The sequence below is a fragment of the Nannospalax galili genome, unplaced genomic scaffold, assembly GCF_000622305.1.
Source record: "Nannospalax galili isolate Female #2095 unplaced genomic scaffold, S.galili_v1.0 scaffold405, whole genome shotgun sequence".
Classification (NCBI taxonomy): domain Eukaryota; kingdom Metazoa; phylum Chordata; class Mammalia; order Rodentia; family Spalacidae; genus Nannospalax; species Nannospalax galili.
In genome coordinates this window covers 524,328-548,483 of record NW_008354532.1, presented here as the reverse complement: position 1 = coordinate 548,483, position 24,156 = coordinate 524,328, and the positions used below count along the sequence as shown (strand labels likewise).

The window sequence follows — 24,156 nt, the reverse complement described above, 5'->3', positions numbered from 1 at the left end:
CTGAATATGTTAAAGTTGTAATGAAATGCTTCTTCTAATCATGTGGTTATTAAATTTTTAAAAAATTTAAAAAATAACAATTCTTCAAAGCATAAAAATTTGCTCCTTAATAATTAGTAGATGTGAAAAACATTATTATTGAAATCTACCTGATGACTTTATATCCATGCTCAGATGCCAAGGAGCTCAGAAATTAATCGACTGTGACTAGTAATAATCAGATATATAGAGATTAGAAATGCATGTGTATCTTAGTGTCAACTGTATTGAAAATGAATTTTTCTGTTTGAAACTGTATTTTAATAGTGAAGTGGAGATCTTTTTTAAAGTTTAAAACCTCATTTAATTTTATGTCTTATAGGGTTTATACTGAGTACAATATTGTGTAACTGTATTAATTCAATTGTAAACCTAAAAATTTACAGCCAAATTTGAAAGAGATGCATCCTACCTCAGGAAAACGTTATTGAATATGTCAATGCTGTTGTAATGAAATGCATCTTCTGATTGTGCGGTTATTAAATAAATAATTAAAAAAAATTTTAAGAACAACAACAAAAAAAATGATCTGAGGGCTAGAAATACAGGTCAGTGGTAGAGTGCTTGCCTAGCATGTGTGAGGCCCTAAATTCAATTCCCAGCACAGCACTGCTCCCCCACCCCCACAAAAAAAACCTCAACAACACTCTATTACATAATAGTACCATAAAATAGGGTCTTGTGATTCCCAGAGAATCACTATTTTATAAATATTTCATTTATTATTTTTTATTTTATGTGTATGCATGTATTGCCTGCATGTAGGTATGTGCATCCATGTTGTGCAATGCCCGTGGAGGACAGAAGAGGCTATTGGATACCCTGGAACTGGAGTTAATAACTGTTGTTAGCTGCCATGTGGGTCCTGGGATTTGAACCCAGGTGTTCTGCAAGAATAGCCAGTGTTCTTAATTGCTGAGCCATTGCTCCAGCTCCCGAGAATCACTATTTTAATACTGAGCCCCCAACAAAGCAGTAAAAATCAATAGTCATCCAAATTATTTTCATGTTGATTTTAATAAGCTTTTGTCTTTCCACAACTCTCTTTCAATCTGATTTTAAAAACCCTAAAATGTGGTTATTCCCCCACCACTCACACATACCTCAATGTACTTACTCTTTGAGAATAATAATTTATCCTAAGGTCAAAAGATCTTTGGCATATATATATGAAATATACAAAAATCTGGCTTTTAAATGTACCAATTCTTTGAAACTATATATTTTTATTACATTCTGTAAATTTTATCTCTGCAGTCTCCTTTCTGGTACACAAAAATAATTATCAATTACCAAAAACATTTAATCAGAAATTGGAAATATATAAACTTGAGGCTTCAAACTGGAGAAAAAATATACAAACTATAGAATATCAGGTATTACTATGATTTAGTCATAGAAATAAGTACTATGGTACATACATATGTCCTTGACACTAGTAAATTTTGTAGATTACAATTTTTTTTTCAATGAATGAACATATAAATAAGTCAAGATACTAAGAGAAAACTAATGCCAAGATTAAATGTTAGTAAAATATTTAGAATATCAACATTACTAAAATGATTCCTTAGTTGCTAAAATGTTTGAAATACAAACTATTAACCAAAACGCTGTATAATTTTTAATAGATTGGCCACTATGGTTCAAAGTACAGCAAAATAAAGGCTTTGGGGTTAGTATAACACTTTACTTTCACCATGGAGATGTGGAGAAAGGTCAGAGGGGAAGTTCAGCAGTCTTCATTTTATTGCTGATTCAACAGTTAGGCCCACTCACTGTGCAGAACTCCTTTTAAAACAGTGATCTGCCAAATTATGAGGGGAAAAGAGCCAGAGCTTATATACAAAGAGCGTTAACAATTCCATTTACTGTCAGCACTTACTTAAAAGTAGATTGTCTATTGCCTATAATCAAGGCCACTTGTTTTTTTTTTCTTCAACTACTATCAATTTGTATTTGCGCCAAACATTTTTCTATGTAATTTGAAGCCGAACTACTATTTTCCTGAAAAGTGTATTTTTCAGTTTCTGAAACCTTTGTGATCTTTCTAGTTATTAAGTGAATGCTATTCAATACAGTAGCTATAAAACTTATTTTATCATCTGATATTGGCTATCTCTTTAGATTTGTTTTAAGTTTTTTTTAGACAAGGTGTCCCTATAGACCCAGCTAGGCTGGAATCAGGTTGGCCTCAATCTCACAGGGATCCACCTGCCTCTGCCTCCCTAGTGCTGGGATTAAAGACACACCCAGTGTGATGGTTTGAATAAGAATGTCCCCCATAGGTTCCAAGTATTCAGACATTTTGTTCCCAGTTGGTGGCGCTGTTTTGGGAGGTCTTAGAAGGTGTGGCTATCCTGGAGGAAGCACGTCACTGGGGGCAGGCTTAGCGAGTTCTTAAGCCTTCCTGGATCTCGAGTTGCTCTGTTTCCTGTGCCTGCTTGAATGTACGAAACCTTAGCTTCTGCTCCTACTCCAGCCACCACTGCTGCCATGCCTCCCCACCATGATGGACTCTTGCCTCTCTGGAACCATAAGCTAAATAAACCCTTTCTTTTATAAATTCCCTTGGTCATGGTGTTTCTATCACAGCAAAAGAAAAGTGACTTATACACCCAAATAATTTTTTTCATATTTTAAATCTGAAGGTTCTCTTTCAGGAAAAATGTGTTTCTTTAAATTCTGGGAGGGATTTGGAGGGGCACTTTTTTTTTTTTTTTTTTTTTTTTTTTTGTCTTTTTGAGACAGGGTCTCCTTGTAGCCCCAGCTGTCCTGGAACTCACTATGAAGACCAGGCTGGCCTTGAACTCACAAAGATCCACCTGCCTCTTCCTCCCAAGTGCTCTGATATATTGTCAAGCTGCCTGTCAAAACTATGGAAATAATTTACATATCCAGTAGCAAAGTTTGAGATTATGCACCTTATCAAAATTTCAAAAGCAGTAAATGTTTTAAATATTCAGTATGTTGAAAAGTACACAAACTTTCATTGATTTGTTTCACTCCTTTGCTAATACTTTTCAATAATGTGGTTATTCTGTAACTATTCCTTTGTGCACAAAAGAATAAAATCAATCTCTATATATTTTTTATAAATTTTATAAGCTATATTCTAAGTTTTCAATTTAACCTCATGGTTTTGCTCTTTTAAATTGGCTACTTTTTTCCATAATCAACCACTTTAAATTATTGTGAGTGGCCAAAATAAGTGTTTTATTGTCAAGAAATAAATCGGAAGAGGTTAGACAGATGTATCAATCTCAAAATAGTATCTTAATCCGCACTAAACTACCATATCACAATACCTAGCCACTGTTCTACAAGCATAACTAACCTTACAATGGCTCATTCCAAAATTTACATAATGGAAACAATTCACATAGCATTGGGAAGTAGAATACACAACAGAATATAAATATTTAAATATCCATTCTGAGCAACACAAGAAAGTTAAAAAACCTAAGCTACTAGCTGAATGAAGAAAGTAAAAGTGATCCTCATTTATCATAGAACACTGAAGACATCTTAACGCAGAATGGTCAGGTGTTGATATGGCAGCACCTTCTCCATTATCATTTCTTTTTCATTAGATCACATCTGGACTATTGTCTGAAAGTTGCCCCCAGATCCCTATGTGCTTTGGGGAAGTGATGAAGTTATGAGCATTGTGAGCTCATGAAATCAGTGGCTTATAACAGGGCTGGCCAGAACTAGTTTAGGCCCTTTTTACTCTCTGCTTTCACCAGGTGAGACACAGCTCCTCCTCATATAATCATCCTCTGTGGAGGATGCAGCAGCAAGGTGCCATCTTAGAAGTAGAGGGAACAGTCCTGACCAGATATCAAACTTGCTTGTGTCTTGATCTTGAATTCCTCTGCCTAAGAACTATAAGGAATAACTATTATTTCTACATTACCTTGTCTATGGTACTGTTACAGCAGCACAAATGAACTAAGTCTGATTTCAAGTCAGGAATTAATAGTTACAGTGCAATAATTGTGTCATTTCTAGCTTTTTGGAGTATATTATTATAATGCAGTTAATATACTCTGTTTCCCTAGAAGACTCTTTTAGAATAATTCTTACCTTGTCGGTTGGAAATTTTGACAGGAAATAATTACAATACTTAAAACCTTAGAAAAATGTAATAGATCCTACAAACATTGGCTTAAAAAATCACTGACATATTCCCCCCCAAAAGCCAAATAACATATATTCGGGTGACATTAAGAGCTGCTACAGGGGCTCTCCCCCTCGATTAGTCTCTATTACTCTTATCAAGTAAAATTAACTTTAATTTTTGATAAGGGGAATGGCATTTCCTCAAGGTATATAATATGTATAATATGGCATCTATGAAATGCTATTCTTACTGATCTGCAACATAAAATCTAAGAAATGGGAACTATGAAATGTCTCTTCAAGAGAAATTCTTCCTGCTGTTTCCTCAATAAAACTGGTGCCTTAAAGAAGCCTCCACTGGGAGAGCTGAGGTTGAACATCATAGGTGCTGTATGTGCTTAGCAGGGGTGATTGTCATAGCTAGAGTCAGCTGTCAACTTGATACACCTGGGAAGAGGGAATCTCAATTGAGGAATCTCCTCCATTAAAATGGCCTGTGCACATGTCTGTGGGGCATTTTCTTAACTCCTAATTGATGTACAAGGGTTCAACTCACTGTGGGCAGTGCCATCCCTGGGCAGGTGGGCCTGGACTGTGTAAGTAAAATAGCTGAGTAAGGCAGGGCAAGCAAGCTAGTAAGCAGTATTTCTCCATGGTCTCTGCTTCAGAACCTGCTTCTGGGTTTCTGCCTTGACTTCCTGCCTTGGCTGTCCTTGATGACAAACCTGTAAGCGGAATAAATTGTTTCCTATCCAAGTTGCTTTTGGTCAAGGTTTACAATTGCAGCAGAGAAGCAAACTAGAACAGTGATATTCACAGTTAAGTCACTAGCACCCAAATAAAAATTTTCTAAACAATGTTTATCCTATATATAATTGTAGTGCCAATACTGGATCTGTTATTTTAAAATATTTTCACTATCTGTGAGTTCAAAACCAGCCCAGTCTACATAGCAGGTTCCAGTCCAGCTGGGGATACAGCTGTGGGTCTAAGACCAACATAAATAAATAAAATAAAATATTTTCACAAGTAAATGTAATAGTACATAAACAAGTTTTTTCTTTTCTTGGAATGACCTGGAGGCAATAAATTCACTCTTTTTTAAAAAATTATTTTTTTTTATGTATATTTGCCTGCATATAGGTAGGTGCACCCGTGTCATGCCATGCTCACGGAGGTCCAAAGAGGGCATCAGATCCCCTGGAATCGGAGTTTCCGATGGTTGTTAGCCGCCATGTGAGTGCTGGGAATTGAACCCAGGTCCTCTGAAAGAGCAGGCAGTGCTCTTTAACCATTGAGCCATCTCTCTAGCTCCTCATTTATTCTTTTTTAAAAAATATTTTTATTTTATGTATATGAGTGTTTTGCCTGCATGTATGTAAGTTCATCATAAGTGTGCCTGGTGCCTACAGAGGCCAGAAGAGAGCATCAGATCATCTGGAAGTGGAGTTAAGGATGTTTATTAGCTGCCATGTGGGTGCTGGGAACAAAACCGGGGTCTTTTTCAAGAGCAGCCAGTGCTCTTAACTGCTGAGCCATCTCTCTAGCCCCTATATACTTACTCTAATGTAAGGTCTAATTACCTTTCAGACATCACTAATAGATCCTCCTCTAAGATTCCATAAAGATACCTCCAAATGACAATCACTAAATTATGTTAATGTGGTTCTCTGGCTAAACTTCAAGTTCCTTCTCGGCAAAAATAGTATATTGTTCAAATTTATTCAGTCTCTCTGCCTACTAAGTAAGACTAGTAAATATTTCCTAAATGAATTTATTTGCTGTTTCCAAACTAGGCCTTATAACATGAACAATATAACAAATGGTATGGTATTTGGCTTTCATCAATGTTTTTCCTAAATGAATGATAATCAAAGGAAATACATTAATAAAAAGATGACTTTACATCAAAAAATGATCCTCACAAACTAATATGAATTTAAAAAGTGAACAGAGCATCATAAATTATCCATATTCCTCTTTTAGCTGTTTAGAGAATTCTGAAAGTAGAAGAAATATCAAATTAGACCAAGAAACAAACCCAGTACCAGACCTGCTGAATGATTAACTGAATTCTTTCTACTGAACAGGAACAATGTGCCACAGCAAATTATCTGTTAGTCTTGGAGTGTTCACAGTACTATTACGACAATAGCTGGTATTTTATATGTGCCGAGCAGTGCTGTAAGAACTTTAAATATATTAATGCATTCACCTACAGAAACCTGGTTAGCATCCTAATTCTGCAGTTGAGGAAATAAAAGTGACGGTCAGTTCCTAGTAAGGTGTTTTTATTTCTAAACAATTCTCACTGTATCACATATATTGCACTTACAAATTCTCCTGAAAGTTTCATTTCAACCTATTGTTAACATCACCAACTTCCCTTAAATATGATTCAGTAAATGAGGCAGAGGATTGAGGATAACACCTGACATCAATCTCTGGCCTCCAATTATGCACATATGCACATGCACATGCTTTGCTGCATATGTGTACCTACACACATGAAAACATACACATTCAAACACACACACACACACACACACACACACACACACACAAATAATGATGACAATGCTGATAATATTGATAATTTGTTTAGAGTTCCAGAACTCCAGAAGAATTAAAGACTATCAACCCTAAATTAGTATAACCATTTTATACATTTTATTTTATGCTAATCTTTCTTCATTTAAATTCCCTATATCCTTTTTTTTTTTTTTTCAGTAAAAAAGGATTGAGCCACACATGCTAGTGGCACATACCTATCATCCGGGCACTCAGAAACTTGAGGCAGGAAGATCATAGTTCAAGGTCAGCTTGGGCCACATAGCAAAGACACTGACTCATAAATAATTGAAATTAAAATCATCCTTACTGTAACAAGTAAATATGACACCAAAAATTTTTGACTCTGTAAGTAGAGAAATCCTCATTTTTCATAATATACTAAAGAGGTTTGGGGGAAAAAAGCAATCTCACCTTCAGTGTGACATCACAGAGTTCTCCATTTTCATAAAATCGAAGAAGAGAGCTATGGAAATCCTTCCAGGCTTCATTTGCTTCAAAGATAAAGGAGTCTTCTCCATCACAGTCACTCACTGAGGGTCTGGGCTTTGTCTGTTGCTGGTGCCTTTTCCCCTTGGAGAACTGATTCCGCCCTTGTTTTCCGTTTATGGAGTCCGAAGCCATTGGTAACACTCTTCTTTCAAAACAGCTCTCTTCTGGATCATTCCATGAGAAGATGGAAAGTAGATGCAGTCACTAAACTTGTTTTCAAAACTCCCTCAATTGTTATTAGTTTGCATATATATATATATAGGTCTTTTTAAGACAGGGTCTCCCTGTAGTCCCAGCTGTCCTGGAACTAACTACGTAGACCAGGCTGGCCTCAAACTCACAAAGATCCGCCTGCCTCTGCCTCCCAAGTGCTGGGATTAAAGGCGTGTGCCACCATGCCTGGCTTGTTTGCTTATATTTTTAAAAAGCAACAAAACACAGAAAGAAACCTAAAGAAAAACAAAATCTATCATTAGTAATTATAATGTTATATATGTAATTGTAACCATTACGGGAAAAACTTTGCAGCTTTTATACTAAATGTCACATAATTTACTTCATCTACCCATTTTATACCAGTAAAATCCAATATAAACAATTAAAGGATACAACTTTTGAAATATGGAATGTACTATGTCAAAAACAGAAGCTATGAACTAAAATTTTTAAGTTTAGAAACTTTGAGGATTCAAGGCAAAAAAGCTGAAGATTATTTTTATAGGTTCTTCTTGGATTCTGATGTCAGATAGTGATTCTATCACTTATACCTTAAAACTGTATAATCCCAGGCCAGTGACAACCTGCTTGCACCTTAGCTATCTCTTCTGGGAAATGGACAGATCATTTACAGGAATATTCTGAGAATCAAAGATCTACAACTAGAGATATAAACAGAGATATACTGCTCTACTGCAGCATAAGGACCTCATTTTATCTGCATTTTCACATACGACTTATTTATATACAAAATCATACTAACTTCATTATCAAGCATATTTGATGAATATCTGTATCATCAATAGATATGCATTACAATTCTGCTTTGGTGACAGAAACAAAGGACTTTAAATTAAACCACCTATTCTATCACTTACTAGCTGTGATCTTTTTTGAAGGCTTTATTAACCCTCAGTTTCTTCACCTATAAATAGGAACAACCAGTCCACTCATAGGACTACTTTGAGAATTACATGAAATGAGTAATAGATTTTAAAAGGACTTATGAAAATACAACATTGCAAATACTTGGATTAGAATATTATGCAGTTTTTGAAAACTATAAACATCTTAACCAGAACTTTAGCTCTATTTAGCGCTTTACTATTAATCTCATCTCTATCAGCTTTTGACAGAACTAAAATGGTTGGTGTAAGATTGCTAATATATTCTTAAAGTTTCTGTGCCAGACACATGACAGTAACCCCTAAACAAATCATGTGTTTACAGAATTCTCTTGCATGTGGAAAGAATCTGTGACTAACCTCCAAACAGCAGAACAAGAGAAGGTGATGGGACGCCCTGCTCATGTTGCACTATATTTAACCGTGTGAGAAGACTGAAGAAAGAGGTTCCCTGAAGGTACTGAAATTACCATGTTGACACCCATGTAAGAGAAGTACAGGCAACCTTGAGGACCTGAGGGAGGCCTCTACTTGACAATAAAAAGCTGGGATACTCAGTCATGTAGATAGAAGGAATCAATTCTGTCAATGATTGTAGAAGCAGAATTTTCCATAGTGGAGGCATGTGAGAATGCAGTCTGACCATGAGAGATCTAAATATAGGGCCCAACTAAGCCACAGCCAGACTTCTGACCCTATCAGAAACTGTAAGATAGGAGAAGTGTGTGAATAACAAATTATACTAACTTTGTGTGATTTGTTATACACAATAGGCATTGCTAAAGTTTGGATCTTAAATGCTACCCAAAGCCCATGAGTTTAAAGAGTCAGGTTGATAGGCTGTGGCATGATTGGGAGGTGATGGAATCTTTAAAACAGGTGAAGCCTAGTAGGAGGGAGTGAGGTCAGTGAGGGTGTGCCCCTAAATATGATCTTTCCCTGAGTATTGGGACCCCAGCCCTTTCCCCTTTGTTTCCTGATCACTAGGATGTGAGCATTTCCTCTGCTACAACCTTCTACCATGATGCACTGCCTCACACAGACCAAAGACTACAGGGCTAAACAACTAGGGCCTGAAATCTCCAAAACCATGAGCCAAAATAAACATTTCCTCCTTAAATTTGATTGTTTCAGATATTTTGTTCATACTGACAGAAAGCTAACACAGAAAGTTTCTGTCAGGTATAAAGTTTTAATCTGAGGGAAGCATTCATAAATATTCTAATAGGTATTAACAATCATACCAACTCTGGGGGAGGGGTCACTTCATGTGTGTGCATGTGAGACTAGAGGTCTACATTGGGTATCTAGTGTCCTCCACCTTTTTGAGACAGGAGTTCTCAATGAACCTTAAGTTTGCTGTTTCTGCTAGACTCTGTCCCCAGTGTTAGGGTTACAAAACACATACCACAGCACCTGGCTCTTACATGGGTGCTGGGAATCAGAGCTCAGGTCCTCATGCTTGTGCAGCAAGCACTTTACCAACCAAGCCATCTCCACAGCTCCCCATAACTCTTTTAAGTTTACATTCTTGCTTCAAAATCAACAAAGAGCCAGGCTGGCATGGTGATGTACACCTGTAATCCTAGAACTAGAGAGTTTGAGGGCAGCCTGGGCTATACAGTGCACTGAAGCTCAGCCTAAGCTGCAGTTTGAGAACCTATCTTAAAAATAAATAGGGAGGGGCTGGAGAGATGGCTCTGAGGAATCAGGTTTGGTTCCTAGCACCCACACGGCAGCTAACAACTCTGTAACTCCAGTTCCAGGGGATCTGATGCTTTCTTCTGGCCTTTGTAGGTATTGCACTCATGGGTGCACTTACATGTATGCAGGCAAAAACACTCATACACATAAATAAATAATAATAATGAAAAAATAAACAGGCTGGAGAGATGATGCACTGGTTAAGAGCACATGCAGGGGACCCAGGTTTGGTTCCCACCACCCACATGGTGGATCATAACCATCTGTAACTCCAGTTCCAGGGTATCTGATACCCTCTTCTGGCCCTCAGCAAGCACCAGTCATACATGCAATACATATACATTCATGCAGGCAAAACACACACATAAAAATAAAAATAAATAAATCTCTCTTTTTTAAAGAATTTTATCTTGCCCGCACACATGCAATGCCTGCTGAGACCAGAAGAAGGCATTGTATCCTTTGGAACTGGACAGTTACAGACAGTTGTTAGGGGCCATGAGGGGTGCTGGGAACCAAACTTGGGTCCTTTGAAAGAGCAGCAAGTGCTCTTAACCACTGAATTTCTTCAGCACCCCCATAAAGAAATCTTTAGAAAACCAAAACCAAAAATCAACAAAGAACAGAGAGACAAATAGTAAGCAGCACCATCAAAACCTTTTCCTGCAAAGGATCAAAGAATAAATAATTTTGGCTTTGTGGGCCTATAGTCTCTATCACAACTACTCAATTCTGCCATTGTAGCAAAATAGCAAACATGAACAAGAACAAATTAACGAGCACAGCTATACGCCAATAAAAGTCCAAGAAATATCTGGTGGGTATAATTTGGTCCCTGAGCAATAATTTGTAGACCCTTATGCAAGATTGCTAATTTAAACTCAACTATATCAGTAATTATGTTAAATAAAAATGGACTGAGCAATCCCAATTAAAGACTGAGACTCAGGAATATGACTTAGCAATAGAAAGAACAATCTGGATGGATCACCATCAATGGAACTCAAATTATGCCAAATAAAAAGAATAGCATACTGCATAATTCCATTTATAGTAGTCTCCCTTTTCAGTGATTTCAGTTTCCATGGTTTCAGTTACAATCAACCTTAGTCCAAAAAATATTAAAATTCCAGAAACAAATAATTCCAAATTTTTAAATTTAGTATGATTCTAAACAGCATAAGACCTTGTCTAACCCTGTTCCATTCTGCCCAGCATGTGAATCATGCCTTTGTTCAGTGTATTCAATCTGTAGACATAACCCACCCATTAGGCACTGACGCTGACAGAACAGCTGTGGTATTGCAGCATTTGTATCTCAAGTAGTCCATATGCAGAAGCCTAATGCTATGTCGCAAGACCTACATCATTCATCTAACTTCGCCTCACTACCTAGGTGCTGTATCATCTCATGTCATCACAGGAAGAGTATGGTACAGTAAGATACTAAGAAAAGGCTGCATTCATGTAACTTTTATTATAGTATGTTCTTATAATTACTCTAGACCATGACATATTGTTAATTACTGGGTTTAACTTGTGTGTATGAGTGTATTGCCTGCATGTGAGTGCATCCGTATCATGCAATGCCACGGAGGGCTTTGGATTCCCCTGGAACTGGAGTTAAGGATGGTTTGTAGCCGCGATGTGGGTGTTGGGACTCAAACTTGAGTCCTCTGCAAGAGCAGTCAGTGCTCTTAACTGCTGAGCCATCTCTCTGGCCCCACGAGTTAAATTTTATTTATTATTATTGTGTATGTGTAATGTACATATGGGTGCACATGCATTGTCATCTGGAGGTTGGAGAATAACTGAGTCAGTTCTCTCCTTCTACCTTTACTCTCTTTCCACCTTTATGTGAGTTGTGGGGATTAAACTCAGGTTGTCAGGCTTTCAAGGCAAGTGCTGAGTCATCTTGTTGGGCCCAAATATTATTTACATGCACAAAAAACTGTATATTTAGGGCTGTACACAATCTAGAGTCTTAGGTATGTATTGTGAGTCTTGAAACATATCCCCCAACAGGACTACTGTCTATAAATCTCAAAGTGATAGAACTACAGAGATGGGGTTTCTGCATGCAAGGGAAAGAGGAGAGAGGAGGGGCTGTGGCTATAAATAAGGAGAAAAAGTGATACAAACCGTACTGATGGAACTGTATGGGAACCTCACTGCAGTAGGAGGGGGTCACATGAATCCACACATGGTAACACAAACACACACAAACGAATGCCATAAGACAGGTCAAATGTGAATTATCACTATAGGTTAGTACTAAAGCTATACAAGATGTCACCACTGTGGGATAATAGGTGAAGGGTACACAGGATTCATCATTTCTTACCACTGCAAATGAACCTACAATTATCTTAAATAATGCCTTTAAAAATAAACATTGTAAGACTAGATGAAAAAAATCCATATATCAGTTGCAGAGAAGACAAAGTCGACTTTAAGTGTAAAGACATTAAATACATTAAGTAGAAAAGAGAATCAGGATAACAGCAATAAAAAAAATAAAATACACTTAAATGAGTAGACTATATATAACAGACTTCAAAGGAAAGCGATTACCAATGATTTAAAAAAAAGGAGACACTGGGCTGGAGAGATGGCTCAGCAGTTAAGAGCACTGATTGCTCTTGCAGAGGACCCAGGTTTGATTCCCAGCCCCCACATAGTGGCTACAAACCATCCTTAACTCCAGTTCCAGGGGAATCCAAAGCCCCCTTCTGACCTCTGAAGCATTGCACGACACAGGTGCACTCACATACATGCAGGCAATACACTCTTACACATAAAATAAAAATAATTAAAATATTTTTTAAAAAAGGAGACACTATACAAAAAGAGGATATCATCTAGTGTTAGTGAGGGAGAGTATGACTTACATACGATCACTAGATGGGCTGACTAGACTCCAGTGGATGTATTTACACTAAAGGACATTTGGGCACAAATGCCTGAATGAATAGGACTTAACATGTATGACAGACTACATGAGGTTCAGTGGGGGGATGAGGGAGGCATGGATGGGGGAGAGGGGGTCTGGATTTGAATGGGAAATGTATGAAATTTAAAAAGCTCAATCAAACAACAGGGCACAGTGGCACACATAGGTAATCCCAGCACTCTGGAGCAGAGATAGGAAGATTACAAGCTTAAAGGCAGCCTTGGTTTTCATCCAAGGCCAGTCTGAACTGTATAGTAAGACCTTATCTTAAAAAAACAAAAACAAAAACAAACAAACAAATAAAACAAATAAGGGTTGGGAATGTAGTTTAGTGGTAGAGCACTTGCCTAGAACGTGTTCAATCCTCACCACAGGGTTGGAGGGAACCAACCAACCAACCAACCCTCCCTCAAAAATACCACTGCATATTAAATGTAAAAGAATTATGTTGGTCCCATACCTTATGCTACTGACAAATATTAAATGAAAATGGACTAATATCAGTATCTAAATGTAAGTCCTGAAATGATAAGCTATTAGCAGACTGGCATGCTGGTACTCGTAGCTTTTGGAAAAGGAAGAGGAAGAGGAGGAGGAGGAGGAAAAAACACTTAAGAAATGTAAGTTCTCTTTAACATAATTCAAGAACTGAAAAGGCACAAATTGGAAAGAAATAGAATTGTCCATGTTACTAGATTTGGGGGATCCTGTGGCTCTAATGACAAATCATATTGAACCAAAGAGAGTCTAACAATTCAGGAAAATTTAATTGAAGAGAAGGGAAATGGAAAAGTAGCACTGGCTGACAAGAATCAGGTTGGACCTGAGACAAGGAGCAGTTCTTATTCTTGTGTAGAGTTTATAGGAGTGGATCAAGCCTGTGCATCTTTCAATAATGATGGACATGGTCTCAGAAGACATTTTTTTTCAATGCAAACATCTGGTCTTGAGGAGGAAATAATCAGCTTGTATCAGGTGGTGTTATATTCTGTCCACTGGCATCTGATTCTGTGTATAAACATCCTGGCTGTGTGATAAGGATGGACATGGTCTCAGAAGCGATCTCTATGAAAACATCAGTGCCTTGAGGAGGGAGCAATTAGCTTATCCCGGGACAGGCTGTAATCTTTCCACTGGCATCTTATCCAATGTATAAACACCCTGCTGTGGGATAAAAGTAGGCCAGAAAATACACACATTTTGCATTTAACAAGTAATAATTTAAATGCCCAGGATTTTATTCCTTGTAGGATCTTCAATAGTCTCATTCTCTCTCATATAGTTTAATTTTGGAGACATCCTAGGTTTAAAGGCACACCTGACTTTAAGATGGAGGGCAGTCTGGGAAGGGAGAGTATGTATCACAGTATTAATGGCTAATGAGTTCTGAGCTGAGGCTCTAGATCTAGATCTAGACAAAGGGCACCTGCACTTTGTCCCCAGGGAGGTCCTCTATGTCTTATTAACAACATTTTCTACATAAGACATTTGCAGGAGCACCTAGAACTGGTGAGGTTAGTAAGATTGCAGAACATAGGCAAACATACAAAACTCAACTGTATTTCTACATACTGAAATGCACTATTGGAAAATGAAATTTTAAATATTCACCATTTCCACATAGTCCAAGGAAAGGGAACACCCAGGTAGAAATCCAATAAATATGTATAAAATCTACATGCTGAAAGCTTTTGTCAAAGCAAATCAAGGAAAATCTAAACTGAAAGCTGTCACAGTTCATAGACTTCAAAACAACATAGTAAAAATGCTGACTGTATGAAAACTGATATTCTGATTTAAAACAATTCAGATGAAAATCATAGAAAAAGTTTTTGCTGCTGTTTTGTTTCGAGATAGGGTATCACTATGTAGCCCTGGCTGGCCTGGAACTCACTATGTAGAGCAGGGTGGTTGTAAACTCATAGAGATTGGCCTGTTTCTGCTGAGTGCTGGGATTAAAAGTAGGTACAACCATGCCCAGAAGAAAAAGCTTTATGACACAGATAAGCTGCGTCTAAAATTTCTAACTTTCCCAGGGTCATCCCAGCTAGAAAATGGTATGAGGTAAGAGTTTCAGTCCATTTTCCCTAACATATCACATACTTCATTATTCAGTTCCCCAGAATAAATGTATAAGTGCTTGAGCTATTTGTTCTGAGAAATTTCAAGACCCAGCCTAAATAATGCTTCTTTTATAAAGCCTTCTCTAATTAACCCTATAAGATTTGATCTCTTCCTTCTGTGAAACTCTACATCTCTGATTTATTCTTCTTTTATTTATGTTTTAGACTTATCTGAGTAATACATATTAAAATTTTCTTAGAAGACTATGGTGGTATTTTTTCTCAGGGCTTGGGAGGTAATTGAATCCCAGGTCTTATGCTTGCATGAGCTATACTAGTAATTTATATAACCAGCCCCAAAAGATTGTATTTTGACAACACCTATGTATTTGCTTGGGTTGGGAGTGGTTGAATTAAAATGACTTTTGTGAGCTGGGTTACTGCCCCCAATATAAAAACTTGATTAACACTTCATTACGGGCTGGAGAGATGTTTTAGTGGTTAAGATCACTGACTGCTCTTGTAGAGGACCCAGTTCCCAGCACCCACATGGTGGCTAACAACCATCAGTAACTCCAGTTCCATGGGCTACAACACTCTTTCCTGACCTCTGTGAACACTGCATATACCTGGATGGCTCCTAAGGAATGACACCCAATGGTGACTTCTGGCTTCTATATGCAAGCACACACGTGTACATCCCCTCAAACAAACATGCATATACAAACATGTCTATATGAAATTCTTTGAAAATAGTCTATTTAAAAATGCAATGCTTTCGAGCTTCAGAAATAACACACCAGTTAAGAGCACTGGCTGTTCTTTCAGAGGATCCAGGTTTGGTTCCTAGCACCCACATGACAGGTAACAACCACCCATAATTCCAGTTCCAGGAGATCCAATGTCCTCTTCTGGCCTCTGTGGGCATTTCATGACATGGGTGCATTTACATACATGCAGGCAAAACACTCATAAATATAAAATTATTTTTTCAAAAATAAAAAAAAATTTCAAATGTAATGTTCTTAACTTTAAAAAAGAACAAGAAAGGATCTCCGATGGCTGGGGTCCTTTGGCTCTACCCAGATGAAAACTGTGGGTAGATGAGCAACTCTCATAACCCTGGCATTGACAGCAACAAGTGATGCAACAGACACTCTGGAAGACTGGCAGGGGGACAGCCTCTAGTGTGACACCTTTCATGCAGGCCCCAGGAACCAGGACCTTAGTCCTATAGTAACAATTGTTATTAGCTCTTGTGTAGGCTTAGGACATGAGGATTCCTAAGCCCATCAGGGCAGCTGGCATTATAGCCTCCAAGCCTAGTATCAAAATGTCCTAGTCCTTGACAACAGCTAGTGTTACAGCTTCCAGGCTTAGACTGTTGAGACTCCACAGCTCTTCACAGCAGCCAGTGTTGTAGCTCCTGGATCTTGGAAGCTTGAGACTCGTGGCCTTTACAACTTGACAATTCTCTGGAACTCTTCCAAAGACTACAGTCTGTCTTCTCTGGTTCCTCAGTCTTCCACCCTTTCTCAGGCTCAGCTCCCTATCACCTCTTGCCTTCACTGTACTGCTACCATTCCTCCTTGCCTCCCCTGACCACTCCCCAGTGGTCCTGCTGCCTCCTACTATGGCTGCTGTTGATGCTGGGGCAGTCGTCACCACTGCTTCTTTTGCCCCGCTGCTGCCACCACTGTTTCTGCTACTTGCCCTGCTGCTGCCTCTGCTGCTGGTTCTGCAGCTCTGCTGCTGGTCTTGGGCTTGGTCTTTTCTGTGGCTGCTCTCCGGCTCAGCACCACTTCTGTTGCTTAGCCACTGGTCACGCCTAAGCTCCACCTCTACTGCTGTCAAGGCCACAGTCCTCACTCATGGCTCTGCCTTTTCTGAGGCTGTTAAAAGCACTGACTGCTCTCTGCAGCTCTGCCTCTTCTACAGATATCAAAGCCACTGGCCACTCTGGCTCCATCACCGGTTGAGTGCTGGCCAATCCGCTATCCTTGCTGCAACCATTCCACCATTACTACCGCCACCTCTCCTTTCTTTGTATTACCAAATCAGTGCACTCTACAAAAGATGGATGGATATCAAAAATAGGCAAGAGATCACTGCAGCTCTAGAGAAGGCTATATAGTAAAACATCCCCATTTAATTCATCAAGTGAGTACAGTAACTTGTTTACGTAGCCCAAAAAGAGGTATCTGCACCAGTCACGGCAGACCCTCATGTAACGATCAAGAGCAGTGGCACCAGTCTTGGCACTGACCTTTCAGCATAGTCTCTCTGCTAGGTCACTGAGAGAATTATTCCCTCTTTGCTCAAGAAATGGCTGCAGGAAAATGTGATGCAAGTTGTTTGAAATGACCATGCCTAGAACCCCACTGCTTTAGTGGCCAAAGTTGTCCTTCAGCAGCAAGTGACTCTGATTATTATAACTTCCTCAAAGTGCCTGAGGAGTGTATAAAAGTGACAATAAGGATTGTCCAGTTGGCTGTTTGATCATCCTCTCCTGGGGCAGCCAGAGACCAGGAAGAGTCTAACAGCTATAAAGGAGTAAAATCATCCCATCCCCCAGCATTCTTATCTACATGAAAACAAACATCAGGAGGAGGGCCTACAATAAGAACTCATTATTAACATTGATACTGACTCTACCCATGCTTAACCATGCTTTTAACAATGTTCCACACATATCCTTCATCCCAGAGAAGACAGGGCTCCTTGATGTGTTTTAGGAAGGCAAGAGTAGGAAGAGAATATTTATGAATACATTTGAATATGCCAAAGGAGTTTAATAGACTTTGAGACTTAGTAAGACTGTATATGGGCCTGATGTAGCGGCGTAGACCTTTAGTCCCAGCACTTGGGAGGCAGAGGCAGAGGCAGGCAGATCTCTTTGAGTTCCAGGCCAACCTCGTCCACATGGAGTTTCTGACTAGCCAGTACTACATAATGAGCCCCTATTTCCATAAAACAAAAACAAAACAAGACCAAAAAAAAAACCTCCCAAAAGACTATATACTAGGGTTAGGTGATAACTCAGCAGGTAAAGTGCCTGCTACCTCAGTTTGATCCCCAGGACCCATGTAAAAAGCCAAGTGTGGTGGTATGTGCTTGTAATCCCAGCTCTGAGGAAGCAGATACAAGTGGATCCCCAGGGCTATGACCAGCTAGCAGAGCTGAATTTGCAATGAGAAACTGTCTTAAACAAATAAGTGGACAGCTACTGAGAAATACCACTTGAGGTTGACATTTGTCCTCCACAATTTCACACACACACACACACACACACAGACTGTATTAGGTAAAATGTAATTCTACATAAACTACAAACCTTAAAAACAGCCAGTTTTTTGGTTTTTTTTTTCCTGTTTATTTTTTTTTTCAAATACACCTAAGATTCCTGACCCTTAGGGAGCAAAGAAAAAAAGAAAAAAGTAACTGCCAGTTGTGGTGGCGCACACCTTTAGTCCCAGCACTCAGGAGGTAGAAGCAGGCAGATCTCTGAGATTAAGGCCAACCTGGTCTATATAAGAAGTTCCAAGCCAGTCAGTTACATAGTGAGAACCTCACTCAAAAAAAAAAAAAAAAAAAAAATGGGGCTGGACAAATGGCTCAGAGGTTCAAAACACTGGCTGCTCACCCCTATGGAACCTACAACCATCCGTAACTCCAGTTCCAGAGCATCCAATGCCCTCTTCTGGCCTCCACACACATGGTACATATACATATACATGCAGGCAAAACACACATACACATAAAATAGAAATAAATCTTTTTTAAAAAGGTAATGCCTTCTTCTCAAAATATATTAAGTTGATCTTTTTAAAAAGACCAGGAAAAAAGAGAAAGGACCCATGTACACCTATTTCTGTGATATTCTGAAATGTTAAGGAAAAAAGCAGACAACTGGGGCCTCCTTTTTCTTTTTCTTTTCTAGGTGCTAGTATCTATCAACAAAACAGGCTATTCTGAAGAACAAGTACTTCAACAGTAGCAGGCAGATTTCAATGACTTGATGTGTATACTATATAACAAAACTGATGTATTTTTACATGAAAATAAAATGTATAATGAATTATAGAAAACAGGATTGACAACAAAACAGGCGCTATTAAACAGCCTTCCTTAGTCTCTAACTTCCTGTTATATTTTCACATTTTAATATGTAACAGGAACATGTAATCTATTATATGGAATACCCATACTAACATATGATAGGATACTACCCTTAGAAGACTGCCTCAAGTTCACCTTAGAATTCTAGGCCAGCCTGGGGCTGCAGTATGAAACTCTGTCTAAAAGGGGGGGGGCTCCAAATGGCACTTCGATTGAAAGTACCTCTTAACTCAGTGCTATAGGACTGGGGATGTAACTCAGCAGTAGAACACTTGCCTAGCATGTGCAAGGCTCTAAACCTAATCCTCATCACTGCAAATACAAAGTAAAACAGAACTTATTATAACATGGTTACTGCTATACTCAATCTTTGAAAAAAAATTGTCCTGTTTTTAAAAAAATCTTATTATTTTAATTTTATGTGTGAGTGTATTGCCTGCATGTATGTGAGTGCACCCATGTTGTGCAATGCCGCAGAGGTCAGAAGAGGGCGTCAGATTCCCCTAGAACTGGAGTTAAGGACAGTTCGTAGCTTTTTTTTTTTTTTTTGGTTTATAGCTTTTTACAATTCAGTTGAATGGATATTTTAGATGCTAGGAAAGCTAAATTTTATATCAGCATTTGGTTAATTTTAGAGCTATTTCTACAAGTTGATGGTGCATGGCTATGCATTTACCACTTTCATATATTTGTGAATAAGATGGCAAGTCCATCTTATGCTGTGTAGAAAACCTGACTATACACAGCTCTCCACAGCTCTCCCTCTTCTTACAATACCTTCTTTCTGAAATGCCCTTCACCACTGTCCTTACTCATTTTTAAGACTCAAGTCTTCTCACACCTGTAAGTCCAGCATCAGGAGCCTAAGGAAAGAGAATGCCACAAGTTTATGCCATCCTGGGCTACCTAGTAAGTTCTACCACAACCTGGGCTACAGTGTGAGACCCCACTTCAAAATTTCAACCATAACAGACTTTAAGAATCAAGTTTTAAGGAGCTCCCTGATTCCTAGGCTGGCTGGGGCATACTTCTGTGTACTCCTAACAATCTAACCTTATTATTTTCACTGCATTTATCATAAAGTAGGCTATATTAAACTCAACTTGTAGCTACATTTAAAATACTTATAATAATTTTATTAGTTATTTTTATAGTTAACTATGACAAAAGTACCTGATATACATAGCATAAGGGAAGAAATGTTTATTTTGGCTCATGGGTTCAAGGGTTCAGTCCATGGTTTCTTGGCTCCATGTACTTGGGAAGAACATCATGGCATTAGGACATATTACTATACTACTATTATCATAACTGTATGACGATGTTATTTCTAAGGTCTATAAGCAGTATTATCCCTGTACAAAAAGTTGATATATTTCTATTGGAGGTCCTGTTTTATTAAGAATGCATCCAAGGGGCTGGAGAGATGGCTCAGTGGTTAAGAACACTAGTTGTTCTTGAAGAAGACCTGGGTTCAAATCCCAATATCCACATGGCAGCTAACAACTGTCTGTAACTCCAGTCCCAGGGGATCCGACAGCCTCTTCTGACCTCTGTGGGCATTGCATGACACGGATGCACTTACCTAAATGCAGGCAATACACACATACACATAAAATAAAAATAAATAAAATTCAAGTATAGAATTATAAAAAATAAAAGAATGCATTCAAATAATGCATCATGGTAATTGCTTCATTGTTTGAACTGGACCATTTAGTTTACTACAGTCAAAATGGTCTGAAAGTCTAGTGCATAGCACTAAAAGGACATGAAATTTTGTCTAAATATATGGATTACATGTATGAACATCTTCAGAAGGGCCTATATTGGTTACTTTTGAGAATGTTGCAGAAGCTACAGGCCTAACTAATGATGATTATTTGAATATAAAGCCTACCAGAAAAAATAAGTATCATTATTTGTTGTCAGGTGTGAAAGGATGGGATATTTCCCAATGATTATTTGAAAGAAAGAAATCCACAAAACTGAACTGGTTCAAAACCAGTTCTAATGAACTGTCATTAAGAGTAGTCCCAGTGATTGTAAGTTTGGATCCTGAAGGCCTACAGGCACTATTGGGAGGTGTGGCAACTTTTAGAGGTGGGGAAGAATATGAAGTCTTAAACTAACTGGGGGCACGCTCCTGACAGGGGAGCGGTGTACTCCCTCTCTGTTTTGTTTCTTTGCTCCATGGCTATGAGGTGAGCAGCTTTTCTCCAGTATACGTTCCCACTGTGAGGTGCTGTCTCACCACAGGCCCAAAGCAATGAGGCCAATAACTAATTATAATCATGAGCTAGAACCTCCCAAACTCAAGACAAAATAAGCCTTTTCTTTTTGTAAACTATCTCTATAATTCTGTTATAGTGATAGAAAGCTGAAAAACACACATGACTTAAAAAGAAACTCATTTCCTAGGAGTCTGAAAGCTTTTTAATTTTTACAACATGGACACATAAACTAATTCATAGTTTAAGTACACACACAATAAAACCTCTACTGAGACCACAAACTAGCTGTATGGATTTTAACCACACTTAAAGAAAATACAATAGGGGCTGTAGAGATGACTCCGCAGTTAAGAGTACTGGCTGCTCTTGCAAAGGACCCAGGTTTGGTTCCCAGCACCCATGTTAGCGCACAACCACCTGTAATTCTAGTTCTAGGGGATCTGACACCCTTTTCTGGCCTCCACAGGCATTGCACATGAAGGTACACTTACATACCTGCATGCAAAATACTCATACACATAAAAATAATTCTAAAAACTGTTTTAATTTAAAACAAAGAAAATACAATAAAAATGGAGCTGGAGAAGTGACTCGGTGGTTAAGGGCATTGGCTGCACTTGCAGAGGACCCACGTTTGGTTCCCAGCATCCACATGATGGCTAACAACCATGCATAACTCCAGTCCCAGGGGATCCAGTGCCCTCTTCTGGCCCCTGTGGGCATTGCATACATGTGGTGCACTTATATGCGGGCAGAATACTCATTACACATAAATAAAAATAAATTTTAAAAAAAGAAAATAAAGAACAGAAATACTATCATCTTTCAATCAGTCAGTCAGTCATCACAGTCCGTATTATAGATTCTAAGGATTAAAAAATGAATATGAAAAGCAGAAACTGTGGTTGGGGATGTAGCTTAGTGGCAGTGTGTGCTTAGCATGCATACAGCCTTTGGTCTAATCCCAAGGATTACAAACAAATGAAAAAAGGCAAGGATGAATGGAAGGATGGAGGGATGGAGGAAAGGGAAAGAAAAGAGTGGTAGGGGAGGGGAGGAAAAAAGAGCAGGGTATAGTGATACCTGTAGTCCCGGCAATCAGAAGGTAAAGACAAGGAGATCAGGAGTTTACAGGCATACTCAGCTACACAGTAAGTTCCAGGCCAGCCTGACTACATAAGAACCTGTTTTTGTTTTGTTTTTAAACCTCTACACCTAAGGCTCACAGAACATAGAATAGGGGTAAAGAAGAGGACACTAAAGATTATCTCAGTTCTCAGTAATTAAGCTCCCTCATGCAGTGGAGGGCCAGGAAATGAAAGGTCACAAATGGCCAAAATGTAGAGATGAAGAGTCTGCAGGATGCTGGTCCTTGGACAGGACTCCTATATTAAACTTCACCTACCCAGGGCTCAGGGACCATCCTGGAAGAGGGTATTTTAAGAGCCAGGGAGGAGGTGCATGACCATATGGAAACAGAGTCCTACAAGCTCCTGGGACCTTACTCATATGATTCTATGACAATGGTGTCAGCATACACAAGTCCCATGCAAACTCAGACAGACAAAAACCCAGCATAGAACTGGGGAAATGAACAGCAGACCCCAATCTTAGTTGAAGAAATATTGGCAACTGATTACTGCTAGGTGAAGGGCTGAGCTTCCTAAAACAAGGGACTCTAGATAAGCTGACTAGACCTCAGTGGATGGACTTGCACTGGGGAACATCTGGGGACAGTGACTGACATAGTGGGCCTTACCATTGATGACAGAGTATATGGGTTCCAGTGGGGGGCTATGGGAGGGTGCTGGTGGGGATGGGGGTATAAAGATGATGAAGACTGTTTGAGATATTCTGTATGAAATACACAAAAATTCAATAAAAATAAATTTAAAAAACGAGGAACCTAGAGAGACGGGGGAGCTGGAGAGATGTCTCAGAGGGGAAGAGCACTGGCTGCTCTTGCAGAGGACCTGGCTTCAGTTCCTAGAACCTACATAGTGGCTAACAACCATTGGTAACTCCAATTCCAAGAAATCAGATTCCCTCTTCTGACCTCTGTGGGCATTTCATGCATGGCTGCACTTACATACATGCAGGCAAAACACTCATACACATAAAATTAAAATTAATTAATTAATTAAAAAATAACAATGATCTGGGTGTGGTCATGTCACCTGTAATACTAGCACTTGGGAGGTGGAGACAGGAAGCTCAGGAGTTCAGCCTGGAATATAGAAGGCCTTGTCTCAAGAACTAAATAAATACATAAATGAGTAAACAAATAACAATAATGTAATCACAAAATAAAGTACATTAAAAAAAAAGAAGTAGTGTTTTAGAGCAGTGCTAGCTAAGTGGTGTCTGGTCCACAAGCTTTTTACAATCCATACTGATGTAAGTTTAAAAATGGAGTCTTTAGAAAGTTGTATGGCAAAGTTACATTTGAAAGAGCAATTTTCTATCTACTGAATAATAATTTTTATATTACATGTGTGCCTTTTTTTCATTTAATTTTCATGTCTTTTATAAAAGTATCGGTCCATAAACTAGTTTCTTTCTGACCACAAAGGGTTTGAGAAGAACTACTTTATGGGGCTCAAAAAAGGAAGACAGGCTAGAGAGATGGCTCAGCTGTTAAGAACACTGGCTGCTCTTGCAGAGGACATGGGTTCAACTCCCAGCAACCACATGGCAGCTAACAACTGACTGTAACTCCATTTTCAGGGGATCCA

The 24,156-nt window shown here is 38.7% G+C and overlaps 1 protein-coding gene across 3 annotated transcripts in view; it reads right to left on the bottom strand.

Moving 5' to 3' along the window:
• Klhl8 (kelch like family member 8) overlaps positions 1–24,156 on the bottom strand; it is a 67,757-nt gene that overhangs the window by 33,927 nt on the left and 9,674 nt on the right. For all 3 annotated transcript variants that reach the window (XM_008851744.3, XM_008851745.3, XM_029555338.1), the window contains one exon: positions 7,150–7,391. In XM_008851744.3, coding sequence (XP_008849966.1) covers positions 7,150–7,359 — 210 coding nt within the window. In that variant the 5' untranslated portion in view covers positions 7,360–7,391. The remainder of the gene's footprint in view (positions 1–7,149; positions 7,392–24,156) is intronic.